This window comes from Primulina huaijiensis, chromosome 9 (assembly GCF_012295235.1).
Source record: "Primulina huaijiensis isolate GDHJ02 chromosome 9, ASM1229523v2, whole genome shotgun sequence".
NCBI lineage: Eukaryota > Viridiplantae > Streptophyta > Magnoliopsida > Lamiales > Gesneriaceae > Primulina > Primulina huaijiensis.
This window is the reverse complement of record NC_133314.1, coordinates 19,888,166-19,901,888: the sequence shown is the minus strand read 5'-3', so window position 1 is coordinate 19,901,888 and position 13,723 is coordinate 19,888,166. Positions and strand designations below refer to the sequence as shown.

The window sequence follows — 13,723 nt, the reverse complement described above, 5'->3', positions numbered from 1 at the left end:
AATTTGAAATGAATTACTCGATCAAGCTCAATAGACAAAATTTAAATAGAGTTGAGCTCGAACGTTATCTCGTGTGCACCCCTAAATATCATAACGGGTTATTATCACAAATGATTTAATTATGTGAGATCTATATCTAATTTCGTATGAAAAAAATAAAAATTATGGTATTTGACCGTTAAATCTATCTAAATGATAATGCTTTCGAGACAGTGATTACTCAGCTGTTAGTTTATATTACAGTTCATATAAGGATATTATGTTCCTTAATTATATGATTTTTCTATTTAGCATCATATATTCAGCATTTTTTTTTACCAATATCTTGACTGTAAATTACTTATTAAAAAAATTAAATTCATCGAATTAATATATTACATTATTGACAAGGAACTAAGGCGGCAACACTTCGCGAGGTTAATGGGTGCAATTTTTATATTATTAAGGGAATAATATGATAAAATCATTGTTTATTTTGGGCATCGTTTTAGAAGTTTCCGAAATTTCCCGTGAGCAGTGGAAAACAGTCATTATTTCGAATATATTTTTGAGGGAATTAAGGCATCTCTCATTTTCTCTTCAAAAATCGTGTGATCTAAATATCAAATAAATATTTTATTATTACTCTCATTCTGTTAAATTTATTTTGACATTATTTATTATTTATTGATCTCATTGTCCATTCATTAATCTTGATTCTTAATTTACATTAAACAAAGATTTTTTCAAATTTATTTACACTTTTTAAACAATTATCACTTAAAATAAATAATAGTATTATTTTAAAAACTTTAATACTTAAACTCATTTCATCTTATTTTTACTAGACTTAGACTTAAAATTAAAATTATATTATAAACTTGAAATGAATTAGTATAATATAGGAAAAAAATCACATTTGCATACAATTAAAAAATCATATGTTATTTTAATCAATTTCGGATTTTAGAAATAAATATTAAATATGAGATTGACATAATGAGCTAGTATATAAGAGATTTTGAGAGTGATTTATGAGGTAAAATAATGTGTTTATATGAACTGAAATCCTTAAACACTTAAGTTGTATTGAGATAGAAGTTGTGAGACGTCTTTAAAATACATATATTTAGATTATATCCACAATTTTACACATACAACGTTTGTACAAAGATACTAGTATATATAATACATAGTTCGAAAAAATATTTAGAGCTGTCAATGGTCGTTCACCTTGTATAATTAAGACTACACCAGAAATTTTTTTATGGGAATTACGTATAGCGGTATAGGCTGTGGCAGGTCAGTTATTTTTGTCACAATACGGTCATTTTGGGTGGACACGGTGATTTTCATCATCTTTTTACAGAAAGGGTTGTGAAGATTTAACGTTACTTCTTCCCAATCTGTTCGTCAATTCATTCATTCATTTGTTTGGGGTATTCTGTGCTGTCAACTTTTCAAGGATACATGCTACGATAATTTGAAATTTGAAAAGTGGGCGAGATTACCGTTGGAGCTGGGCGGATCGGTTTCTGAACTTTATATAACATTATCCTAATATTGATAAAAAAAAAAAAGAAAAGTTTTTACATCTAAGATTTATCCAGTACACATCGAAAGATATCGACTTCAAAATATCTCATTGGATCAATATGAGGTCCGATAGAATGTTTACTCAAAGCGTTGGAGCGTCTAACAAGATTATTATATAAACTTCTACGATGACTAAATTTATGCCAGACAGTGCCCATGTATCTGAGGAGCGACAATCCTTAATACGTTTCATTTAGAAGTCAATGAACTTCACTATAAACAAACACAAATTTTGGTACAAGTCTAGCAAATTCTCAAGACTAAAAATTCATGGATGAGTAGTTTAATATAATACAAGCAAATTTTTGTTGCAGTGGAAGGTTCAAGTAAGTCTTGGCAAAAGTATTGGAGCTTTATATATCCCAGATCAAGTCTGGAACATGTGAAAAGAGGAGTAACCTAACAAGAAGGGTTCTTCAATCATTCTTGTAAACCAATTTTGCATAATCGGGTACCCACATATTGTCCGTTACATAATTTTTAATTTCGTCCTGCAAAAAAGTCATCATATTTATATCAATGTAGCCGTTAGATTCAAACAATGACCAAGTGAGTCAATATCACAGAGGTGGCATGCCAAACTACATTAACCAGCACACAAAAGGACTTGCTTTGCTCCTTTAAATTGTTGCCAGAAACAAACATAAATACTGAGACACCGAATCTCACTCAAATGCAACATGTGTCATGATTAAAAAAAAAAAAAAAAACCCAGAGAGAATATTCAGGAACGAACACTGATATTTAATTCGTGTGGGAAAATTCAAATAATATAGGAGAGGAACTTATATTTAAAAGAATGAGATAAAAATTTTGATTTTTTTTTAATATTATTAGAGGGCTCCTAGTACGCATTCATGCTAACCTTCCACTAAATTAAGGGATCCAACTCGATGAGTTGGTGTGCGTTGTACAGGTAACAACCACAGATATTCTGAAAATGATTTTCCAACTATTTTAGCATTGGTTTTGAGGTTCTCGAATTAGCTACATACATACCATCTCTCTAAAATAGAAGACATCAGATATTTATAATGGTCATCCTCATCCATGGTAGGTAAAGAGAGGGCCTCAAAATAAAAAGGAAAAAGCCTCAACTGCTTGTCCATGTTAATGAAATATACCTTGTTAAATTTCTGCAATTCTCGGGCATCTGTTTCGCGATATCCTTCTGCCAGATCCTCTTCTATGGCTTCTTTAATGACTGCTGCAGCGACCTCCTTCGTTATATCACGTATTCTGGTTGGATGTTTTGAAATTTAAGAAAAAATAATGCTGTGGTTTGAAAAACTAAATAGTAATTATATTCATACACATGCTTGAATACCTCGATATTGATGGATATATTATTCCTTTAAGTACCTCTTCCTCAGTCATATATGCAGCTAGGCTGTAGCGATAAACAAAGAATGTAATTGTAGTGAATATCCAAGTAAAGAAAAACTGATAGGCCAGGGAACTCTTCCCAATATCATGTAACTGAAATGTCATTGATATTTTTCCCAAAAATGAAGCAGAACCTAATAACACCAGTAGAGCAACCACTTTGTAACCAGTTTAACAATTTAGGAGATGAATATATTTAGGTGATAGACTAAATTTGAATGCTCTATGGAGTACCATTCGGCTGCTGCCTGTAGCATTCCATCTGAGACAATCTTAGATCCAGATAGAAGTGTTCCAAGTCCAATCCTGCATCATTTGTCAGAAAAATTAGGACAAATGATAACTATATCAGTTATCAATCATCGATAAAAAAAAATTCAGCATCTAACCCGGGAAAAAGGAACATGTTGTTTGCCTGGTTGCAGTGACCAACATGACCATTTCCTGTGAAATTTTGTTCCCTTTAGTGAACACGACAAATTTTTCAAGAGAAAGAACAACTAAATTATCTTAGACCAAATAATCGTAATAGCCATCTGTCTGCCTATATTCTTTATATCACTGGTTTTCGCTTGCACGCCATTTACCGGCCTACATTCTCCACATCCCTCTATTAACTAGCACATTTCGCTTGGTAATTCTCTAGAATACATACTGACACTCATATAAAACATCAAAATTCACTCGCTGAACTATCTGTGTAGATACACAACCATAACGTAATAAAATACTCCTCTCGTGAAATCTCAAAAGAAACATATTGGTCACTCAAAAGATGGCTATATCATGTGAAGCGAGCTTGAAGGCCATTGACATTATCTCTATTATATCAGTTTCTTAGTATAAGACACTGATATCAATACAGTTGCCAATCTTTAAGGTATATTTTTTGGGGAGTTTCTTGCATTCTAAGATCCATTCTTACTTGATTAGCTACAGAAACAAATCTAAAACCATGAAAACATTGTAATCTCTCTCCATTGCTTCAGTAGTTCCGTAGGTGGAATGGAGAGAGAGAAAATTGGGCCATGCGACAGAGTGTGCTTACATGCAACATATCAGTGAAGCATTTTTAAAACAACATGAAAGTTCCTTGATCATGAGCAAACCATTCAGATAGCCAATGATGTGAAACACAGTCAAAGCACTTTTTTCATCAACAAAGACATAAATCTCCTCAAATGAGTTTATATATAAACTGGAAGGATTTATATTTTCAGGATGGATCCATAGTTATCTGACAGGGGCAAGGCAAAACTAGGAAACCAGCATATAGGTCAATCAAAGCGAGTTTCCCTAGGCAAAGTCTATAAGAATAAGCCATATACTTGAGAAGTAAAGGACTTAAATTTATGACTTGACATCCAACTATAAAGAATCTTAGCAAATAAGCATGGAGATAGAATTTAACAAAAGAATTTGGGGTCAACCATGTTTAATATCTGGACAGAACACTTTTTAAACATCACTTCATACAAAAGCACAACCACATTTTGGGTTGATAGTGCTAGGAGGGTCGTTGTCATGCACACTCTTTATACATTATTACTTCTCATTTTTACAAACAAATCTCTACTTGGAATATGCATGCAATGGCGAGAAAGTAAAAAAAATATGTTGGTAATTGGGGAATTAAGCACAATTACGATTCATACCCAGATTAACATTGCTAAAAGGGCTTCCACTTCCAAATATGATGTGTTCTCCGACAATGGAAAATGCTTCCTCAGGTGTGCATTCAGCTGATAATATATTTTTAAAAAATTACCAAGTGACAAAATTGTTCAGACAACATGCTTAAAGAATATATCAAATGTTACCATTTCTTGTAGGATTAGACATTGGAAAAATTGCTGGTCTAGTCGAAGTTGATTCTTTGAGAGCCTCTAGAACCTTAATAAAAATCAATTTATTCTAGTTACTACTCCAACGTTTCTAAATATTGATGGGATCGAAAAGAAAATGAAACAAGAACTATATACATGATTAAGACATCTTACAATGTTAGGAAAAATAAAATGTTATGAAATAAGAAAACATGAAAATTATTTTCATACCTCTTTGGAAAACAAGCCTCCAACAGCTGACAAGCCAAGAAGCACATCTGGCTTTACCTGCCGCACCTGGTTAGATATACACACAAATTTTTCATGCACAAAGATTTTAACCAGTCTCAAGTCTAGTTTTGAAGACACGCATCGATGATTCAATACACTTATGTTTCACAACATTTATGTCACAGTAACATAATAGACTGTTCCAGACATTAACCGTTAAGAAATAAAACAATTGAAAGGTCCTGAAGGTTTAGGATACCGACCACTTCTGCAAGCTTCGCCCCTTCTGTCAGCCCTTGGCGTTCAGTTTCTTTGACTTTCCTAGCAAATGGGAGAGCATCTGGATCTATGTTTTCACGTGCCTCCGTTATGAGTCCCTAAATCAGAAAGCATTATACTTGTAATACAACAATTGCTGCGAAGTAAGAATAAAAAAACGCAGTAGATGTCCCAGCCTAAATTTTATTATCAATCACAAAGTAAATTTAGTCACAAATCAACATCAAAAAACCAAATCAAATATACATCACTAAACCACTTACATTGGCATCCACAACCCAAAATTGACTCCTTGCACTTTCAAAAGCAACTTCGGTGTCTCCTAGCATTCTTGCCATTGTTTTTCTTGCGGCATTGAGAACTCCAATTCCAGCACTGCAGTAACAAAGATTCGCTACCTTTATGATTCCACAACAGATGAATGTGTTTCAATCCATGTGAAATATTTAGGCTTTGGAACGAAGCTAGACTGATGATAGGAGACTTCCGCTAATACATTCACAAATTAATGATGTCATAGGAATTCGTAAAAGGAAAGGCACAAGCATGTCTATTTGAAGGTTTCATCAATGAGAAGAATCGAATTTACTAGTAGGTATGCATGAGAAGACACATACCACTAGAAAAGTTAGCCGGGATTCAAAAAATTTCTCCAAATATACTCTTTATAACTATCTAATTGAAAATTTATTGTTCTATAATACACACGGAAGTTTACACATTGTCCCTGGTCAAATTTAATTTCACCACAAAGGAAATGGAAGTTTCCTTATATGCATACATGTTACCTGGTAAATAATTCACCTCATTTTTACCCTCTACTTTAACCTGCATCACTCAAATATTTTACTGACAAGAAAGTTTTCTTGATTTGGTTGAATCAAATTAATCTGGAATGCATTACATAGATACATGTTTCATCAGATTCTTTAAGTTTCATTGTATCCATGCGCACTACATGGCCAATAGCTCAGCACATCCCTATTGACTTGGTATGGACACTTCTCTGGAATCTTTTATAGACAAATGCTTGATCAATCTATGACACCATGCTTCTTGTAATATAGAATTTCCACGCGAAGTGATCAATGCCTAACAATTTCTTAGGAGTAAATACTCTTCTGTCATTTCAATTCAGTCACTAATACTAAATATTTCTTACAAAGTTAGGAAGAGGGAAAATAGGCACGTCATTTAAAATTATACATAATATTTAAGACTGATACTATAACTATCTAATACTTCTGAAGATAATAAGAAAGGACGGTAACAGAAAAAAATAAGTTACCTTCCAGCACCAGCAACAACGGTTTTCATTTTTGGGAAGTCAATCATTGGTCTACCTTGTGCTCTGACTGCCCCTAAAAGACCAGCAAGTGCAACTCCGGCTGTTCCCTAGAGTGAATATTGGCATGTAACAATGTATACAACATGGTTTTTAATCAAAGCACGAAGACTCGGCAACCAAAATTGATTTATACCATGCAACCACTTGGGAAAAAAAATTTCCTTGACAAATCAAAGTGAATCAAACATTAGATTGTGTCACTAGATTTGTAAGAGAAAGCAAAAAATGATTACAAGTCACCATGACTAGGATTCAGTTTGTGCATTTATGTATTCGGAGATGAGTAATCATAAAACAACCATGGCCTAAGTAATGCACTCTTGTTTATTCGGACTCCAGGATCCCAACCTTGGAAGCTTAAGTTCAATCTTGCAAGAACAAGAGATGGGTTACATGTGATAATATGTGCACATCACCGGTCTTATGGCCCAAACATTACAACATGTCTAAAACATGATATGCTAACGTACCACTCTCTCCAGCATCTAAAGAATTTTCAATGAACCGCCGGTCTATGATATGATTTAAAAACCTACGTTAAATTGACAGCATGAATAATCATGAACTATACAAGTGACAATCCTCTGGGTGCTTAACTCTCAACTACACTTGGACACTCAATTTAAAACTGCCCACCTGAACATCGTCATTGAACATTCTGTATTCTTTCCTGTAACGCTGCAGCAACTTGAAGGCCCACTTGCTTTGAAAATCTTCAAACTGCACTGATCTTATATGCATTACTAATCTTACTAAATCTTGCATAATCAGAAGAAAATATCCTGCAAAGCACATAAAGAAGCACCTGGACAATCACATGTGGCCAACGAGTAAAAACCGCTTCCATGAATTCATCAATAACAGCTATATACTCCTCTCCATCAAGGCGATGCTGTTGCAATCCCAAATCTGTAAGGTTAAAGCGGTAAGGTCGTTAAGAAATCCTCAAAACGCACAAACGAAGAAGAAGAGAAAACAACCTCTATAACAATATATTCAAACAAGGCGAGAGCTTATTTCAAAATTCACCTGATGTTATATGAAACTGTACAAAATACCATAGATTCTTCACTGAGAACCCTCAGAACTATGAGATATCTATTGATACAAGGTTGGGTAACATTGGCTAATGACTTCATTTTATCTAACAACAAATACATAATTAACATCAGCATGGCCTATATATCTTCACAGCCCTAAGAGATGGAAAATTTTTCAGAATGCTTGGGAAAATGTCTGATAATGTAAGAAAAATGATGGAGTGGGTTCCCGAGAAGTAATGCATGGCAGTCTTTATCTATTATGATCGAAGATAAGACAATTACACAAGGGGTCTTCTAAAAGCTTCTCGTTGTTCGTTCCGACATCAATCATGACAGGAAGTACCTATGGCATCAAACAAAGATGATCATAAATGAGCCTCTTCAATTGAAGCAAATGATATACAATATTACCCTTGTTCAACAGAAATCAAAACCTGTCTTTTAACTACTGGCCAAAACAAAAAATCAGACCAACGCTGAGAAAAACAAGAAATATAAAATGGAACAGCACTGGTGCCAAAAATTAATCTGTATTTGCAACTAAATCATAGGACATGATATAGAAGATGCAACTCATTAAAGGTTGGAAATCCAAGAGTGCTAACATACAAAGAATCAGAAAGGGAGAAAGATAAGCAAACTATGATAGAGGCATATATTCAAATTAAATTCAGTTGTTTCAATTTCCAACATATTTTTTATGTGAACATACCTAAAAAAATCGAGTAGATGGAACTATATTACCAATATTATAAATATTATGACAGGAGAACTATAAAAAGTTAGAGACAATACACTTTGCTTCTTAAAAACTAAGAGGTTCTTGGGTCCCACTTGGTAATTTTGGGAAATTGCTACTAAAGAAAAATGTCATTTTTGGAATTATAATATATACATCCTTGATTTCCTTAATTCTATCCGATTTGGTTTTTCTCATGGATATTTAGGATGTTATTTGCTGAGGTTCGATTTCACATATCTAATGCAATTTTATAGATTAAGAAAGAACGAGGTAATACTCTCTTAGGATTTATCCCAGCAGCAGCAACATAAAGGTCCAATTTTCCAATCGCAATTCCAATACCCTGAACGCCAAGATCTCCAAGACCCAATATTCTGCTTCCGTCAGTTACAACAATCATATCAACCTGTACAGAAAAAGGAGGTAATTAAAATGAAGTAAGATGCTGCTGAAGAGACATTAAAATAATAATAATTTAGAAACAACTCGATACATTTTCATGTTGTACAGCATGACTATTTACCTGCCACTAGGCATTATGTAAGTGTACAGGGAAAAAGTATGTCGAATCAAGGCCTATGGACCTGTTTGTAATGTTTATTGGAAAGCAATTTGATGTCCACTCGCCTAATCTCTATGGCATTTAAATGACTCGGAGTCTTCTAGGACAAACTCATTCATCACTCATTAGGTAATGGAAATGCATGTGATGCAACTTTCATTTGATGCTGGTGATAACATATGTAGGAACAACAGAACAGTTACAACTTAAAACTTAGCTATCTAGCATCAATTAGTGAAGCAAAAGAATTGCTTATTGCCCTCAGATAGACATTATCAGATACTTTGGATTTTGACATGACAAATCAATGTCCTTGGCACACTGAACTGTTCTAAAAAATTGAGCATGGAAACAGCTAAAGTCAGCAGTATTCTCAGACAAAGACACTAACAAGAATAACAAACCTGGTCGGCTGGCCAATTATAAACCATAGACATCATTTCTTCGCGATCTGCTGCACTAAAATACATTCCCCTAGGTCGTCGGAATAAGCCGCCATAATTTTGACAAACATGACCAACGGTTGGAGTATAGACTATGGGTGCATACTCCTCAATATTGTCGATCAGAACCTGTAAACATCAAATCGAGATTACAAAACAAAGAGAGAGGGAGGGAGGGAGGGAGGGAGGGAGAGATATATAATCTCGAAAATAATCAACTATATCACAAGATATATAAATCCATCAAAGGTGGTGTTCTCGGATAACGTCCTATTAAGTAAAAGGTTGAGACGTGTGGCGGGTAAGCAATAGGATTCCTGGGCGTGGACATCAGAGAAGGATAAGATGCCAATTGTAAAGGAATCAAAGGCATCCAGCAAACAATCCACTTTTGACTGGTCCAACCTATTCGACTATCAGTAAGATATTAACAGTCTTAATGCATGCCTTTAGTTTTATTGTCATAATGGGATGTCAGTATTTTCTCGGCATGTGCATCAATTTAACACCATCAATGGTAACTTTCCATCAATTTAGTTTATTTGCATTAATTTTATCCTTCCATCATTAGATATGTTAAATAAAGTTAGCAAATAAAAATAAAGTAACGAGTCTGATTTCTGAAGTACATAAATTAGCACTAAGACATAAAAATTGATTATAAGATGAATAAGTAATGAATTTACCTGGATTTTGCATGGGCAACCAATATCATAAGAATGTTGTTTGATTTAGCAAACAATCAGGAGATTATAGTGCAGTATCAATGTTCTACTTGAGAGGACGGTGATGCAGCTACCTTGAGAACTTAAAATATTTCATCACTGTTGCCATAGGACTGAGTAAAATAAGTAAAGAATAGTTCACTGACCTTATAATACATCGTCTCGTTTCTATCATGCAAACGGTTAAGAATGCGCCATTTAGCCACACTGTATGGATCAGATGGCCCATCTCTAGCACTTACTTGAAGCCTTTTCAAGTCCACCACTGTGATTTGAAGAAAGAAAAGCAAAGACAGGCACTATAAGAAAATGAAACTAAAATATGTTACTCCTTGACTTAAAAACTCAAAGGTAAACTCTTTTATTCAAGCACTTCTGTGGTACAAACTGGAAAATATTGATTTCTTCACAAGTTTGATCTAATATTTACAAAATGACAGGCCTTTCAAAGTCTGATAGACTCTCTTTGTAGTCTCTGCGCAACTGTAACATTCTTAATTTGAAGTAGTTTGCAAATTTTCCTATTCTTCAGCGACTCTAAGTCTTCGGGCGATAGCGGCCAAGTGGCATTTATCTCACATTGCATATCTGTTTCGCAACGTCTGTACAAATAAAAATCCTGATGGGGGTCTATAAATAACAGATAAGGTAAATATATCTAGGTTTATTATTTTACGATCAATTCAAAATAGTGGTAGGCTTACAAGAACCATTTAGCAGTACTTATCGCCTCTTAATTCGCTCATCAATCCCTGTAGCCCGGATCTTGCACCTAAATAAATTATTTGCAAATTTGATAGTCCTCTTGTGATTTAGAAATCTTCAATTACTTTGGGCAAAACTGGAACTTACCTAAATATACTATTTTCTTAAAGTTTAAAACCCGTGCGTGGTTATAAATGCTCAGTATACACAACCAATATCATTTAGACATAATTCATACAAATCCAGAACCGTAAGTAATTAAAAAAAAAAGCATGGTAACCAGTGGATATAACTTACTAAACCGCTCGATTTGTTGTTCAGAAGTCATGACACTTGGTGGCAATAGCCCACGAAGGTCGAGACGATCACGTTCAGTCATGGAAAATGCAGTTCCCTATATTATTAAACACGACAATGAGAAACCAAACATCCAAGATGTTTGCTCATCTCCAAACATAAACAAAGAAATCAAAGAAGAGTAATTTTTTGTGAAAGAGACATGGTGAATGTCCACAAAAGACTAAACACGAGAAGAACCTAAAAACACCAATGCCGGTAAAAGAAGAAACAGTAACTTGTTACTGTGTACAATTTCCAAGTTATTAAGCAAAATAGATAATAATAGTGGTGGTGCAAGGCATATGTTGTACAGTATGGCTAGAAAAAAATCGAAGAATTTTTGAAGATAAGGAGTACAATAGAGATCGGTGCTGGGATAAAATCAAGACAAAAGTTGCTTTGTGGATCGGCATTCATGATAAATTCAAGAATGTGTCGATCTTAGATATTTTGAGAGATTGGGCTTATGTGTATAATTGATACCGCTTTAATATTATGTAACTCTTGTTGCTAGTGGACAACCGGTCCACTGTTGTAACTAACTCTTATCATATCATTAATAAAATATTGTTTCTTATAAAAAAAAAGCTAGAGTTAAAGCATTGACATAGAAAGTGTCATTAATGTCACAAATAACAAACTCCTCGGACCACCGTCCAATGGATCAGAATATTAAATATGGTCTTGATAATTGTTCAGTTATGCGGGTATTTTACATGTTCCATAGCAAACCATTGCTATTTTGGGCTCTCCCCTTGATTTTAGGTTTCACAGTAAACCATTACAGTTATGGTGAAGTCAAGTAATTCAAATATTTTCAATTACAACTCTGTTTCATGATACAGACATTATGCACTATACCAGATGAAATTGATGGTACGTGCTCATTCGAATTTTGTGAAATGTGCATATCAGTCCTGCTTATATTTCTACCTTATTTCATAGTGTAATTCATAAATAGGATGTTGTACCTAATCCCGTTTACCTTACTTTAACCTTCACATAACACTAACTAACAATATACCGCGCAATTTCAGTACTATCAATCACGCACTCCTCGAGAATCACCAAACCAAACACTTGCTCAACCTTCATACGTACAAACAGGATCAATTTAGAATTAACAACCAAACCACATCCAGCCATCCTAAACTCAAACCACCACTAACACAGATCCTAAAGATCTTTAAATCACAGCACGCACAAATCCCACACACACAATTAACCCACAAAAAACGTCGATCGTCTTTCGTTCTCACCTTGTTGAACCATGGATCGTGAAGGATATCAAGGCTGCGCTTGTTAACAATGGTAGGACGGTGGCCCTCCGCCGTGGTGAAAAACCTCGAACCATTCACATTCACCGCGGCAACATTAGCCCGCCGAGAATGCAAACGCTTCAACAAAGCGGACGAAATCTTCGTCTGATGCGAAAAATTCACCATTCTTAGCAAAGGAAATCGAACATGTAGCTCCAGTAGTAATGATTCAGTTCTCTACGTTATCAATTTACTTCACTGAAGAAATCGTAACGAGCACAACACATTGACTAATGCCAGAGAAAGTGGATGCATAGGAAATTGTACGTGAAGTAAGAAAAACTGTACATTCGCATGTGAATTAGTAATTAAATGTGTATTGATAAATAGTCAAATTTTTCAGTGGTCAAAAAATGGAAAGTTATGGTCGTCGGGTCAACGGATTTTGAAGTTCGGGCAAACGGAGCAAATTGCGGGTCCGTGTTGACCTAAGTACTCACAGATCAGAGAGAGGAATTGCAATTTACACCCTGTAAGATGTGATAATTGTCAATGCTTCCTAGAGAATTAAAAAAATGGCAAATTAAAATAAATAAATCACGATTATTAAATTCTTTGAATAAATTTGAAATAGTAATTATTAAGTTATAATTAATTGGTGATAAATAATAATTATATAAAATTATATAGTAGGTTTTTCGTGACATCCTGTTTATATTTATAATAATAAATAATATTTTTGACATAAAAATTAATATTTTTTATGTATAATCTAAATAAAAGCTCTGTTTCACAAAATTGATTCGTGAGATTGTTTCACATTATTTTTTTTAATTGAAAATGATAAGACAATTTGATTGANTTTTTTTTTTTTTTTTTTTTGATGTGTTACCCTCGTCTCTTAAATTGAATGAAAACAAATAATTGTCGGCATGACTTGAATATAATTTTTACTTAAAGGGGCTTAGCATTTAGCCTCTTTTGTGAAATTTTTATGTAGCACAATTTTCTATAAAAAAAAATTAATTAGTTATTGTTGTTGTGAAAAAGTAAAAATTTACGGTAAAAAGTAAAAATCTCAAACTCTTAAAAATATCACACTACACACTTTATAATATTTTTCTCTCAACTCAATTGTGATTTTCTTCACAAATGAGAGATCTATTTATAGAAATTTTTACAAATAATCCAAAAATAAAATACATCATTACCTACATCATCACACACTAATTTTCAATATTCAACACCTAATTTTACCTA

The 13,723-nt window shown here is 33.8% G+C and overlaps 1 protein-coding gene across 1 annotated transcript; it reads right to left on the bottom strand.

Annotated features, from left to right (window-relative positions):
* Positions 1 to 1,750: 1,750 nt before the first annotated feature.
* On the bottom strand, positions 1,751 to 12,712 carry LOC140984332 (NAD-dependent malic enzyme, mitochondrial). The gene is made up of 19 exons (XM_073451654.1): positions 12,464 to 12,712; positions 11,163 to 11,259; positions 10,307 to 10,425; positions 9,397 to 9,564; positions 8,708 to 8,836; positions 7,971 to 8,031; positions 7,451 to 7,554; positions 7,282 to 7,365; positions 6,586 to 6,692; positions 5,561 to 5,672; positions 5,282 to 5,395; positions 5,019 to 5,084; positions 4,782 to 4,854; positions 4,617 to 4,703; positions 3,351 to 3,405; positions 3,196 to 3,267; positions 2,903 to 2,965; positions 2,700 to 2,814; positions 1,751 to 2,066 (listed from the first exon to the last, which is right to left on the bottom strand). The coding sequence occupies exons 1-19, from the start codon at positions 12,647 to 12,649 to the stop codon at positions 1,992 to 1,994; spliced, it is 1,887 nt and encodes a 628-aa protein (XP_073307755.1). The 5' UTR covers positions 12,650 to 12,712; the 3' UTR covers positions 1,751 to 1,991.
* Positions 12,713 to 13,723: the final 1,011 nt, after the last annotated feature.

Coding starts and splice junctions, on each gene's coding strand:
- LOC140984332 (XM_073451654.1), bottom strand. CDS start 12,649: ATGGTGAATTTTTCGCATCAGACGAAGATTTCGTCCGCTTTGTTGAAG. Junction 7,366..7,450: donor GGCCACATGTGATTGTCCAG/GTGCTTCTTTAT, acceptor AGATCAGTGCAG/TTTGAAGATTTTCAAAGCAA. Junction 2,067..2,699: donor AATTGCAGAAATTTAACAAG/GTATATTTCATT, acceptor ACTTTTTTGCAG/GACGAAATTAAAAATTATGT.